Source organism: Arachis stenosperma, chromosome 2 (assembly GCF_014773155.1).
Source record: "Arachis stenosperma cultivar V10309 chromosome 2, arast.V10309.gnm1.PFL2, whole genome shotgun sequence".
Lineage (NCBI taxonomy): Eukaryota > Viridiplantae > Streptophyta > Magnoliopsida > Fabales > Fabaceae > Arachis > Arachis stenosperma.
Window position 1 is genome coordinate 11,934,491 of NC_080378.1, and position 15,796 is coordinate 11,950,286.

At 35.4% G+C, this 15,796-nt stretch overlaps 1 protein-coding gene across 1 annotated transcript; it reads right to left on the reverse strand.

The window, feature by feature from the left end:
* Nucleotides 1-4,656: 4,656 nt before the first annotated feature.
* LOC130962562 (uncharacterized) lies at nt 4,657-5,178 on the reverse strand. The gene has a single exon (XM_057888761.1). It carries the CDS (start codon nt 5,176-5,178, stop codon nt 4,657-4,659), a length of 522 nt encoding a protein of 173 aa, XP_057744744.1.
* Between the last annotated feature and the right edge of the window lie 10,618 nt (nt 5,179-15,796).

Consider the following 15,796-nt stretch of genomic DNA (forward strand, 5'->3'; position numbering starts at 1 on the left):
ATATACTGAAAATAAAAGAAAGAGAAAAAATATGAAAGAAAAAGGTAACACTTAATTAGGGATTAACCTTTAATTCTTCTATCAACTTCAGAGAGGTGTTCACCGTGAGCTCTACTACTATTTCTTCTTGCTCGAAGACAAATTGATTCCTAGCCTTTCACATATTTCAGCTTAAGATCACCAACATAACTAGCTTCCATAAGCCATTTTGCTATCTCATATACCCGTTCATCTTCTCCTTCCATAGGTGCCAAAAGGTTGAAGGTCCAAAGACAGAGGGGATCAACGGTAAGGGACTTTTCCTCCAAACTTCTTGCACTTTGTCATAGAGAAAGAGGCCCTTGTTGATTGATTCTATTTCTCCACCACATCTTTTGTAGGTTGGATTGACACTCAGTATGCAGCAGTGAACGATGTCCAAGATGAGGAGCTTTTCATGGAGGCATCTCCAGACAAATATCTTGACTTTTGGTAGCAGGGACAACTTCTAGAGTGTGCACCAAGTTTTATGATGTTGTAGCAGACTTGGACAGAGATCAATTGGGGGTGTTAAAACTGGTATGCTATTATGTAACCTGAGCTCACTTCGAAATTACCGTTCTTAGTGTGGAGCCACTTAAGTTTATTCGCTTCATCTGAGATTACAATGGCTTGGATCCTTTGGCTACTATCTGCTGAGAATTTTTGATTTATCAATTTACTATTCCATGTCCCATTTGGCAGGATGAGGTCCTTCACCCATACGATTTTTGGGCTCTAATGGTCAGTTTCCAACTCGTGGGGAGGAGGAGGTCGAAACGGGTATAGTGAAGGCAACCATGGATCATGGAAAACTCTGACCACTAAACAAGTTTCAATGCTCCAGACCAGGCCTTTCTCTAGCACAGTGTGTTCCTCTAAGATGCCCCACCAACCCCATGACGATAACGTTCCTACCTCAGCACTTATTATATTACAGTACCTAAAATACTTGCCTTTTAGTATTTTAGACAGTAAAGTATTTGGTTGACTTGTGACTTTCCAACACTGCATAGCTAGTAACGCTAGGTTTTGAGCTCTAAGAACTTTAAAGCCCAAACCCCTTTCTCTTTTCGGTCGTTTCATCGTCTCCCAACTTATTCACACCATCTTCTTCTGTGCCCCCTTTTGGCCCCACCAAAACTATTGAAGAACCCCATGGATCTGTTTTAAGAGAGTGTCTGTAAACCGAAAACAAGATAAAGAGTATGTGGGGATAGCCTCACCCACTGCTTTTATTAAAATCTTCCTATCTGCTGGTGTTAGGAGTCTGTGTTTCTAACCCTATATTTTTATTTAACTTTCTCTTTAACTATACTGAAAGTGGTCTTCTTTGATCTCTGTACTACTAATGAGAGGTCTAAATATTTATTCTGGGCCCCCGATGTTCTGAATGTTAGCCGCCGCAAGACGAATGGAATCTTTTGTAATTATGTGATATTGACCGCTGCTAAAATGAAAGGCATTTATGTTTTTAACTATAGCGGACAGGTATAAACACCGTAAAACTAAATGCTGATTTTGTGGCGGTTAACAGAAACCGTTGCTAACTATTTGCCTACAACTTATTTTAAAGCAATTACTTAGCCGTCGCAACTGTTTAGCAGCGATTATTTCAACTTTAGCTATTTGGTTTTAGAACTGCCACTAACTATCGAAAATGTTGAGTGAATATACAGCTGCAATAATTAAGTTCAATTGTAATTAATTTTGTAGTAGAAGTACATAAAGTGTAATTACCTAATAAACATTTTTTAGGTTTTAGTTTCATAACATTTTTTAAAAAAAGTTTTTTATTATTAGATAGTTACATCTTATGTATTTTTATTATAAAATTAATTATAATTAAACTTATATTATTACTAATAAAAAAAAATCTAAGTAACAAACTAAAAAAAATAGTCATAAACTCCTCAGGAAGTGTGGCTTCCGATCTCCAATAATGTTTCCAAAAAGCATATATATTTTAAATGAATAAAACAAATTCTATAATTATTGTAGTCTTAGAGATATATATACAGATATATGTAAATTGTAATTTGCAAAAAAAAAAATCTAATTTTGTTTTCCTTTAAGAGAAAATTATGACCAAAATAATCAACACAGATTAATCATCAAAAATTTTATTTCAATTATTCATTGACATATTATCATTTGGAGAGATAAGGAAGATGTGTTTGAGATTTGTCCAAAAGCTAGAAAACGACTTTGTTAAAACTATCATTGGTTCGAATAAAACAATTTGAAGTAAACATGATTTAGAAAAAGAATAAGAAACATTAAGTTTTATAATAATTAAATATTGCTACTATTGTCAACAAATAAATTGTGAAAGCAAGCAAGAGCTGAAAGAAATGTTTTTATGATGCAATATTTTAAGGCATGAAAACTATTATTTATACGTTAAATATTCTTAATATTTGTAAAAAATGGTTGTTATTAATTAATTTTATATTTAAATTATTTTTTAATTAATAAAAAATATGTATTTAATTATTAAAAAATATTAATATTAAAATAGTATTTATTATAAATAATACAAACGCAATGGGATTGTTAATTAAAGTTATCTACCTAACCTTTGACAAAAACCCAATGCTTCAAACTTTAAAATTTATGAAGAAAAATTTTACAGGTTTTACAGGTTATAGTCAATAAGCCTAAGGCGCAGCAAAAATTTATGAAGAAACTTTTACCAACCAAAACACACATAAATCGCTACAGGTACATGAGTTTCACAATTTCTTTACATTAGATAATTATTTATTTTTAGCACTATTTAAACATATTAGTGATCAATGTTCAAACCTTTTAAAGAGAAAAAAAAAACACATCTACCATATATTTACTTTTGTCTTATTCCATATAACATCTTTAAATAGAACAAGTTACCACAAACATCTCAGAACATAGTGATATAAAAGACCATTGCATAAGCCCCCAAAACAAACGCTCTCATTCCATAAAAGGTTAACAAGAAAATAAAATATATATATTTTTTTGAAATGGTAACACAAAATAAGAGAGGTAGTCCAAGAAACAGTTAACAATCCGAAAATTGTAGAAACTAGTAAATATTACTGTATCATCAAAGATTACTTTCCTATAGCCAAAACCACTCAAGTGAAAAAGCAGAGCTGCGACAAGCTGAGGCTGATTGATACATCATAAGTAATACATAGCCAATCAATCCCTGTTAAAGAAGTAAAACTAGATCACTAACAAGTTTCTACAATGATTTCCCACCAACTAAGCAACACTCATATCTATGCCATTAGTTCAGTTCAAGCATATATATAATTACGGAATATCAATTAGAACACTGTGACGAAACCAACTCCACATTGAATATTCCAACCCTCACAATGAACAACATTATACATAAATTGAATAAGATCTAGATTAACCGTTTCCATTTCTCACAACAAAAATACTTTACTTTATGCAACTTCTAAGGTCTAGAACTTAATTCACATGAAAATCTGTGCAGTCAAATTAAGAAAATTCTACAAATCCAAAACCAAATCAAGAAACCGACGTAAGAGAAACATTAATCCTTTTTTTTAATTCTGTTCTTGAACAAAAATTGTAATAACCAGTAAGACAAGAAGAATTAAGTTTTGCTGGAAAAAGAACATAACTGAACATGCATAAACTATAAGCGAAAAGATGTAGGTAGGTAACTAAATAAAATAAAATAAAAAAATAACAAGGGAGAGTACCAATTAAGTAGGAGAATGATTGAAGTGAGTTGAGTAGGAGAATAATTGAATCAGATATGAGGAGGTGAATCCTTGAGAAAGTGAAAATCTAATTAAAACCTTGAAACAAATCATTAAATTAAATGATCAAACAATGAATCCCAATCAATGATGATCATTACTTTGTCTCAATAAGAAGATGCAAAACCACGCAAGAAGAAACGGGAGATGAGAAAACTATTTGGAGACAATAAGAAGAGTTGAAAGAGGAAAGAAATTACGGGTTTGGGTGGGTTTGCTTATATTCTCTTGATATTTTCACTCTCTTTCAAATCCAAAAAAGTGATACTGAAACAAAAAAAACATTTAAAATGGTAGCTTCCATGTGCGACGAATTAGTTTTTTATTGCACTCTTAATAATTTAATTAAAAAAAAGTATAAGTAGACAATAATACTGCTGAACAATGTGAATAATAAGATTAAGAAAACAAATTAATCTTAAATTTAAGAGAAAACTAGTTTTATCTCGCGTGCCAAGCACGAGCATTAAAATTATAATTTTAAATAAATATTATTCAATAAGAATACGAATTAAATTATTTTAAAATGAACAATATTAGGGGCCAGCAACGTTTGTGATTGGCAGCATCAAATAGTCATCAATGATGATTTAATGGTGGGGATTGGTGTGAGATTTCATCCAATGACTCACCGTTCTCTACTAGTTACATGCCGACCAAAATTTAATAAAATTGCTGGCCTCCTAGACTTTTCCTTTAAAAATAATTGATTATATAGATATATAATTATATATTATATAAATAATAATATTTAATATGTAATTTATTAAGAGTTAATTTTTTTATTTCTTCTTTAAGAGTTAAAAGAGCTGCTTATCGAAAAGATTACAAAAGGAGCACATGAGAGGTAAATCGATCAAGGGAGAATGATAGGTAGCAACCCAGTAAAAACTTCTCTGTAGACAACATTAATAGTATGATCTGAAACTTTGCCGTTAGAATCAACAGATAAAATCTTCAGTCCAAAATGCATGCTGACCCGAGAAAGCGCAACATAAAGCTGACCATGAGTAAAAACAGGCCTCGGAAGATAGACGCCAACTGTTGACAGCGTTTGACCTTGGGACTTGTTTATGGTCATCGCAAAGCAAAGAGCAACCCGAAACTGGCGTCGAGTAAACCCGATTGGTAATGTATCATTATTAGGTGACATGTTCATCCTGGGAATAAAGACAACTTCACCAGTATTACGACCTGCTAAGATGACGCACTCAATGATGTGGTCACCAAGACGTCTAACCTGCATTCGTGTACCATTGCATAGTCCATTGGAATGGTCAATATTGCGAAGAAGCATCACAGGAACACCGATTTTAAGAACTAACCGGTGTTGGGGAATTCCTGAACAATTTAGCGCATTCAATGACTCGGTGCTCATTGTGTATAATTCAGATTCCAGGTGACCATCTTCATTAATTAGTGTATCAGAGCTCAACTAAACCCTCTCGTTGCTAGGGATCAAAGACATCACATGATTGTTTACTTCAGTTACAACATCAAGTGTTGGTGCTAATATACTCCTACCCTTAAAATAATCCACGCTAGAAGAATAGAGTAAGATGTCAGGATAAACGAACAACACCAAATCATGCAGATATGGAGACTCAATATTAAGCAGCAAGTTGTCGGGTATTCTAATTACTGATTCGCCATCAGTGCTATCTCCGATTAACCCGTCACCAATTTGAAGCAACCATGTAGCAAATTCCTTTAATTGTACACCGTGGATATCTCGTGAACCATGGGACAGCCTCATGTTTTCAGTTAACTGCAACACTTGGCAAGATTGCCACAGGTTCGAAGCATTAATACACGAATGAACGATCTCTTTCCGGGAACCACGAGGAATCACAGGCAATATCTGACGGAAATCACCTCCTAGAATAACAATTTTCCCACCAAATGGAGCATGAGGATTATATCCACGATCAAAATGAAGAACATCCTTAAGGCATTTGTCGAGCGCTTCGAAGCAAAATTTATTTAACATAGGTGCCTCATCCCATATAACTAATTTTGCAGATGAAATAAGACGCGTGAAGGGTGTGCCTTGCCTTATATTACAAATAGAGTCCTGGTTAACACTGAGCGGAACCTTAAAGCGTGAATGAGCAGTTCGTCCATTAGGCAACAACAGAGCTGCAATGCCACTGGATGCAACGTTGAGGACAATATCACCCTTCGACCTTATTGAAGCAGACAGTGTATTCCATAGAAAGGTTTTACCAGTTCCACCATATCCACAGACAAAGAAAAAACCACCAGCGTCACGACTAACTGCATTTGTTATTGTGTCGAACGCAACGCGCTGGTCTCGATTCAACCGGGAAACCAAATCCACGGAGATACTTGCCAATTATGTCCTATCGAAATTGAGCTCATCAGAAAAGACTGTGTCGAAAGGTTCAGGTAAACCAGCATAATCAGGAAACGGCATGTCAGTAAATTCTTTTAGGCTCCTACCATTCGGCTGCAAGAGTTTTTCAATTTCGGCAAACGTGATGGACTTAATCTCATGAACAGAACGCTGGAAACCTAAAAGCAAAAATGCAACATAGCTACATTAGAAACAAATTGGACACGATGACGAAGGGAAAATAAAATAAATGCATAACACACTGCAAGAGGTGGAGAAGACCGGAAGTTTTTGAATGGAGTGGTCTGAATTTATGGCCAAACAGTAACCGGATAGAAAAAACAATCCAGAGAGTTTACCCAACTTATGTAGTGCAAGGTACTGCGGATGATTAACATCAATCCGTTTCAGAAGGTTCGAATGCGTCTGAATTACAACGTCCCTCGAAAGGTTGTCGATATCAAAATCACCTACAATAAGAGCAGCAACTTCAGACGCTGATGGTAGATTATATCTTCTACCATCAGTATTCCTCTTCTTGATAAGACGAAGCTGTAGCGGAGTCGTTGAATCTTCAGTGAACCTTTGCCTAGCATATCGGAAGCACTTAGCAAAAGAATTGTGAGAATCAAGCATGCTGATTAGGTTGGCGACAATGGTATGATCTATAGCTTGGTGTTGATTAGACAGGCTACATTAACCCAAAAATAAAATAAATCAACATAAATCCAGGTCAGACAAGAATCATATAATACAGACAGTAAAATATCAACATACCATAAGTACCACATACTTACCCAATTGCATCAATCCGGTTCTGGACTTCATTTTCTGTATCATAAAAGTAGAGCTGAGCAAACTTGGGCTTGCTAGACTGCTGTGGCATCAAACTTCCAATTGAATGGTAATTTTGGCCACTTATAACAAACATGGGGGGGGACCCTTGTTTAGTGTGTACTGAATCTTTCCAGCCATAGATGTGAACGAAAATATACCATTAAAGGCCCTGATAAGTTTCTGGTAATGCAAAGCTTGTTGATCATCACCATTCAACAACACCCACAACAATGGTGGCGGAACCAGCAACAAAGGGAGAGTGACCTTTCCACTCATACAACAAATAGTAAATAATATAGTGTTATTGGCTCCACCTTTCACAAGGCGCTCATGCATCCACATCTTCGCCCCACAAAAAACACATCTTTGGGTGGGTTGCCCGATAGACCAAACATCTAGTGAACATTAAGAATAATACAAAATCAAGTGTTGCAGGAGTCTAATAATAGGTCAAAATATATATAAACTCATAATCATGTTCATTGAGAATGACACCTAGTTCAATAGAAGATGCAGTGAAAGCTTCTAGTTGGTCGTCGCTAGCCTGAGCCATATGAAAATGTGAAGACGGGGAGAAACGCGAATAGCCAACCGGACTGCATATTTGATGAGAACAAGTTATCAAATGTCAAATATAAGTTGGAAAAATTTAGAGGATTGTGATTAAAGGGGAGGAACATTCTGGTAAAGACCCATGTTCAACAGTGGCAACTGGTGAGGCTCGGCAAAAAGGTGCCATGCTAAGGAGGAAAAACACCACACCAACTTATACGGGGGAATTGCTTAAGTGTTTAATTCCAGCATGATCCCCGGTTCCAGAGTTTCAAGTGAAATGGCACTTTCAGGCATTACTCACGTGGTAGGTGTTACATAACGCTGGTGTTTGTCACGGGACGTATCTACATTGCATGGTGAGGAACCTGCAAGGAAAAAAGAGGTGTTATCCAAGGAGGGAGGATGCAATATCGTGGTGCAGTGCAGAATTAAAAAAAGGAACAAAGTGTAAAAAACGAAGCAGAACAGCACAGGTGATCCCAAAAATAAAGAATAATAAAAAAATAGTTGTTGTAAGTGTTTTAAACGTGAGAGATACTACTATTATATTATATTAAAAGTTAAAATTAACTATTTTAATATTAATAAATAAAATATAATATAGTAATGCCATATTTATTATTATAAGTCAAATTTTTGATAACCAGGAATTGATTTAGTTCTCATGATTGACTATGCTTACCTAATTCTTGCTTTATGTGCGATTCTAAAAAGAAATGATGAATTCTAGATAAAATAATTTTAAATCAGAAATAATGTTTTCAAAGTTAGAAGAAAGTCACACGAAAAATAACTAAATCTAAAAAGTTAACAATATTTAGCATGTAATACAATGATTAATAATCATGATAATGACCATAATGTAATATATAAATAATATAATATTAAATGTATCAGATGCAATACAATGATTAATATTTAGCAGATGCAATCCCGTGGTGCGGTGCACGATTTAAAAAAGGATCAGAATGTAAAAAATGAAACGGAGCAGCACAGGTGATCCCAACAATTAACCAATACCAGTGATGAGTATCGCACATGGGGGGACTATCATTTCGTTCCATGGAGAGTCAATACGCAAATAATAAGTTGGAAAAGAGACCCAACTTATATTGAAAAGTTAGAGCTAACCTTGGCGTGTGACAACAGTGGTGGGTGATTTTTGAAGCAGGCCGATATCCTGTTGGAGGGACTCAAACACCTGTCTGTTAGGATTAACTGCAACAACAGGAAAGCGTAGATGAAAGTTTACAAATCATGCATAAACAGACCAGAAGAGCAGCAAGGTTAAGATCACGCAAGATTGCCAGCAGAAAATGAAATGTCCCCTATCAGGGGAAAGTATGGATAATGACGAAAAATAAGAAGTTTAACGAAAAATTGACGCCAAGCATGCGGTGAACTATGCAGGGCAGAATGACTAAGAAACCATTCTCGGGGCCGAATGGGCTAAGCAACACGTTGACCTGGTGCCTTTTATGACCAAGCAATTTCATCCGTCGTTGTCGTGCGAGCTTAGCTTTGTGCTCCATGGAATCCAGGCAGCCAAACCGTTTGCCAAGGGCTAGGTGTGTGGGATAAATTTGTTTCAGCCACTCAAACTAATTGCAGACAGGTTCAAAATAGGATCCTGGTAGGCAAGACAGGAAAGGCCACACGCAATGACAGAAGTCTACAAAGAATGGGGGAGATGGAAGAAGACCAAAATATGTATATCATGAATAATGTCAAAGTTGGACTATGAAAGGCACATGTGCTCAATCGCTTGAATAGTCTTTGACCATTAAGGAAAATAGACCACTTCACAAAGAAAAATATTTAGCTAATGTTTATGGACAAGATTGTAATAATAAAATAATAAGACGAAAAGTAATTTTCACTTTATTGTATCCAATTATCGCCGAGCAATATTTAACAGCATTATTCATTGGCAGTTCAGAAAATTATTCAAACATAATTTGTTTTATCTGTTATGACTATTCAAAGAGTGTTAAATGAATAGGATGCTGAAGTTCATTTAAAAAAAAAAGAAAAGATTTTTAACACTCCTACTAACAAAAACTGTATAAAAAAACCCTGAAATTAAAGAAAAGTTGGTAAGAAGCATAGAGCAGGCAAATTAAAAGGTTTGGTCTATGGAGGGAAGAGAGGTTAGAGCGCACTGAGATGGAAGGCTAAATTAAATGATGCGCCATCCCACCATAGCAATGGTGGCCCCAGCCACATGTAAAGGGTTGCCGGCGATAGATTGCGGTGGTCATGCTGGTAGGATCCTCCACTATTGCACTCACCCTTGCCAATCTGATTCCGCACTCAGTAAGTAACCCTTTTCTTTACATCCTCTGTTTCTATTTTCCGGGTCCATGCTCATTTGATGATATTTTATCATTTATAATCATACCTTATGTTACCTACTTTATGGTTTAAAAAAATTTAAAACACTAAAAAATCCAAATAAAATTTGACTTAGTTTCCAACTGTAAAATATGAAGCTAAATAAAGAAAGAGGAAAGCAAGTTAGCTGTGAGGGGAAAATGCTTATTACAGAATCACAGTTATACTTACTTGTAACATAAAATAAGAGTAGTAGAACATGAAATGAATTAGAGAGGTTTTTTAGATTTTGTTTGGATATAGGAAAGAAAATAGAAGGAAAGAAAATAACAGTTAAATTTTGATATTAAAAAATAAAGATAAATATTTTTTTCATAAATTTAAGATTTAAAATTAAGAGTTAAATTTTTATTAAGAAATAAAGAAAATATTAATTAATTTTAATGGCCTTATAATAAAAAAGTAAAATTTATTTATTTATTTTTGTTTTAGTGCATTTGATCAATATAATAAAAACTTATAATTTTATAGATTATTAATCTAATACATATATACTGTTTAAATGTAAATCTTTATTATAACAATGTATTAAAACAATTAAGACTAAATTTATATTAATAATTATTAATTATTCATAATAATAGAATTATGGGTAATATTGTAAGTACACAAACATATTGTAAAAGACAAAAGAAGTCAAGCAATGTGGTTTAACTTAATATCCAAAACGGGCATTGCAACTTATTCTACAGGCTCAAAAGCAATAGCGTGAAATCTGCATTGTTGGGGAAGAATATGAAGTCCTGATGCATGCAGAGTTCCTTGATGCATTTGGGTAGATGAAATTTTTCACTGTTTTTTAGTGCCTAATTACAATTTGTATGCACCTCCATAAATAAGAGTTGTTTATGTTGGCATGAGTAGAAGTTCAAACCGCTTGGTCTAGTTGACACATGGAAGGCTGAAGAATGCTGACAATCCTCCCACGTGGAAGCATACAATGTACATAAACAATATTGGAATAAATGGGGATTCTATTCAAAGATCATCCAATTATTCAATACAGGTGAATTTATTGGCGGCTGACATTCTATTTTAGGAAATCCTTTTTTTCTTAATACAGCAGAAAGTAAAGGCAAATTACTTGGCAAACCCAGTTGAAAGACACCCCCACTCCCCCAATGGCATAATAAAGCAGTGTCAATAAGCATATCCAGCAGGTGGAATTCAATGTTTAACGACATACAATGAGCAGGTTGCAATGATAAGAGTAGACAGAAACAGTTGGGGAGGGAAAAAAAGGGAAGGCCTAACATGTTAAACACACCAATAAGATTTTGATTACCAAGTAAAGTAGTGACATAAAACGTGAATGGCATTACAAATCCTCATAGAAGCATAAAAACAACAACCGATAAACCAAAGGCAGCGGCAATACGCGGCAGCTACCTTCAGACCAGGCGAGAAACCCAGCCGAGATCAGCCATTATATATTACACCATGATCGAGCAAAGTAAATAACAATGATGACAATGACACATTGGAGCAACATGTCAACGTCCGAAAGACATTGCTAATGTGAGGGTGGAAAAATAAATGCCAAATTGGAATGCAACAGTAAGAACGTAAATTAAGCCGATATCATGTTGATATAATGAAAGAGTCAGAGCGATTTATTTAACGCTAAGCAGTTGGGGTTTTGCTGTTTTTATTTTAGACGCTCTAGTACAGAGGGATGAGGGGCTCACATGTCCCCTACATCAGGGTCGGTGGCATTCCCTGGGAGGCAGCACTCAAACGCATGGAGAAGACTCTTGGAGGCAGAGGGTATGGCACAGGATGATAAGTCGTCGCCAGATCTAATGCATACCCATTTTACAGGAGTCTGTGTAACCACGTGGGCAGTCCCGTGACCAGAAACTGCAGCGGATTTGGGACTCGGAGTGGTGGTGGAACCAGGGACGCCGAGTATGCTCCCAGACCCAACCAAATCACCGCTTCGAACATCCGCTGCTGTGGTCAACTTCTGCAGTGCATCCTGGAACAGATGATGGTGAGATTGTAAAGTGTTAAGGAATACAAAAAGCAACAACATTTGAATAAGCAATGGTAATTGAAAGTCCTCTGTTGATTAATCAAAGACCCATACCAATTTAATGTTCTTGTCTAAAGCAAGTGAAGAGATAATCTCTAGATCAGAACATATCCTTGAAACGGTAATCACGCACGGCTGAAATTTATTTAGGCTATCATGCCTAACAGTAAGCTTTAATAGGAGTGTCTTCCTAATAAGTGCATTCAGCTCATCTGGAAAATGGTCTCTTCCATAACCCTGTTTGTTGAAGACAAGAAGGCAGTAAGTTGACAGCAAAAGATATCACAAAATCTCAGAGCAAGAGCAAACAAAGTAAGAATAAATAACCCTAGCAAGCAGCCTGGTGCGGATGTCAGCGGCAGATAGGGCTAAGAACTTTGACACACAATTCTCAAATAGAAGAAAGGTTGCGGTATCTAAGTCATCAACAACACGAACCTGAATGGAGAACCTTTATGCACATATACAAAACACAAAAAAAGGGGGCATGTTAATGTGCCAACAAATACTCAGTCCATATTCAACAACAAACACAGAAGTGCAACACGGCTGTTTGATGGAACCAACCCCAAATTTAAGGAAGGCATCAAACCGAAAAGAAAAAGTAAGGCTAATGTTTCTAAGTCTAATGAATTAACACAAGAACAAACCAACCCCACATGAAGGGATACAAACCTAGGGGCAAAAATTGTAGAGTAAATATCGCATTTTGCACAATAAAATTGGTCAGTAAGTGCCTCCAGTCCCTGTGTGCATTGCCTACAAGCCTTGTACCACCATGCATGATCTCTGTCAATGTCGATGACCGTTTCACATGTCACATAGGTTGATTTCTGGAAGCAGAAATTAGTCACAATGAAATGAGCGGTGTATCACACGAAAAAAAGGGAGTCATGTATCCATTTGTTTCATGATGGTAACCAGAATGAATGTATTTAAATGGGTGTTGCAAAATAGCCATTGAATTCAAAGCACCCAATGAACACACCTCAAGAGTTTGCTTTATCTGATGTATGGGAGCATAGGGGGTAAGGCTGAGAAAATCTTCAGATGGAGAATGCCTTATTACCTGGCCTATAACATCAACACTGGTGCTGTGCTTGCTACCAAGTCGAATCAGCCTGGCATCAATCAAATTAACATCACCATATCACAAATAATACAGGAATGGGTAAAGTTGCATGTAAAAAATTGGTGAACAAATAACTAAAGCCTTTGTTAAAGAATCGGACTTTTGGCGGAATTTCTTAACCACTTCAAGGTCAGCATTAACCATGAGCCTTGTGGTGTAGTTTGTGTTGGTGATAGTCATCACACCTGAAATAAAATAAAATCTGATTAGAGAAATAGTTGGTTAGATATAAAGAGGTTCGTATATAGTGGGGCAATGTTAAATATACAATTATAGAACTTCATCTTGGCAAATTGGAGCACAATTATAAATTTAGTGGCCTTGTTGTCATCAAGAAGAGTTACCAATTCAGATGCATAATTTTCCCACAAGGTGCATGAAAGCTTCTCACTGCCACTTTTGGGTCCACACGTATTTTTTTTATCGCGGTTTACATAGAACATTTATGATCATTAGAGAACACAATCAGAGGCCAGTTTCAAATGCGACATGGATAAGGTATATAAGTGTCTATGCATAATGAGATGAAAATACTTACCTCAGATCATCAAGCTCGATTTTCATGTAATGTGACTTCCGATTTTTATTTTCGAAAGGAATCAACTCACTCTTTGCGGACAGTAGACCAACAAAATCTGCGCCAGATAACCACAAGATAAGCAGGATTAAGCAGACAGTTGGCAAAGGCAAATAGATGTTATGCTAGGTAAATGACCTAGATGTGGGTGGCACAATGAGAACATCAAAGTGCATACCAATAAGATATAAGTCATCATTAACAGATGATAAGATTTCCTTGGTTGCCACGAAATCAAATGACTCAATTGGAATATCCATGTCATCAGCACCGGAGACCAATGTGTCCCTCTTAAATATGATCCGCATGCTATGCTTGGTGGGTCTGTATTTCTGTGTGTTTGAGTCCATTGCGAAGTTGGCCACAACAAACACCTTTCCCTCCTCAAGGATCGATTCAAAAAGCCAGTAATGGACAGACCGGACGAAACAATGTATTCGAGATCCCTGACAACGGTGCAATCAAAAAATAAAGAGATGGCTAATATCAGGGAGATGAAAAACTTCCGAAAGGAATAACATACATGATGCAACAAAAGGCGAAAACGTACATCTTTGTCAATTACAACCAACTCCATTGAAGGTTGGGAGTAACTCTTTTCATATGACGGAACCTTCCACATCCTCAAAATTCTTACTTTAATGCACCAGTTCTTTTCGGAAATAAGAGAAAGGTCTTTCACAGAATCAAATGTCTGATCCATCTGGTGGATTGGATTTGGGTCTCCAATAAGCTTTAGGAGAAAATATGAGTTCAGTAGCTGATTAACTACAGAGAATTGTAGATATTAATTAAAAAAATATACATGAGGAGACTCAAATACAAAGGAAAAAGCACCATCAACAGCGACGGAAGTACAAAAAGCAAAAATAAATATAAATATAACACCAATCAAGTGTATTAATTAAGTAGATAATATACACAATAATATTTTTAACGCTAATGAGTGGGGGTTCCACCGAAGACACCGATGAAAATCTATTAAACACGTGTTGTGCCATAGCAAAAGAAATGTAGAAATCACAACACCATGTCCACAACCCAACAATAACAACAGTGTGCCACTTGTTTCTACCTATCACATGCCAAAAAGGAAATGGTTGATGTACAAATTGGGAATAAACACATAGACACTCAAGACATGTCACCGAGTGTGCATTACTCGCATACTGAAAAAAGCTCAATTTGCAAATAATGTGGCACGAGGAAAGGCAAAGCAATAGAAACCAATCTAGTGAAAAAGGCGGCAGAATGGCATGGGAAACAAAAAAATAGATCGCAGTGCAAAGAATGAATGGAATAAATATGTGATGCATGTTTATGATTAAATCTAAGGAAGTGAAGGAAAAGCTTGAACACATATGCTTATAGCAGTAGCAATAACAATATCAATCACAATAAACATGCGTGACATGAGATAAGGACGTCTTAGAACGAACCAATATTAAATATGTAGACCAAGTCAGTGTGCAAGCATGTTGGAAAGAAGAAAAGGCTTTATAGAGCACCAGGTCCCAGCATTAACCAAGTGCAATTTAGTATACTGGATATGGGACTGCGGTCGGAATCGTCTGACGCTGGTGAGACAACACCTTACTTTAAATTTAGAATAAATTAAATAATTAAATTAATTTACAAGACCACGAATAAGACCATGATTGTAAAAGCTGGAACCCTTACTCAATATACAATTTGAAAGGTAGCGGACTAATTTGACCGAGCAATTAAACTGTATTTGATTTTATTTTAAAGATTTAAAGATTATAGATCTAAATATTAAAAGATTTAAAGAATTTAAAGAAAGTATAAAAAAATATTATTTAGTATATGTCAAATATAATATTATTATACAATTATACAATTATACTATTATAGTATGGTATATAGTATATACAATTATATAATTATAGTATAGTATTATAGAATTATAGTATTATACTATGCGAAATCTTGAACCATTATACTATCTTAACTCATTATACTATATTTACTATATTTTATATTCTATTAGACGGTTGTTATTATAATATGAGTGTTATTAGAACTATGACCACAAGTATAAGTATAACGATAACAAATATAACTAATAACTAATTACTAATTAAATAAC

What these genes read in the sequence shown, in the direction of transcription:
- LOC130962562 (XM_057888761.1), bottom strand. Translation starts at nt 5,178, where the DNA reads ATGAGCACCGAGTCATTGAATGCGCTAAATTGTTCAGGAATTCCCCAA.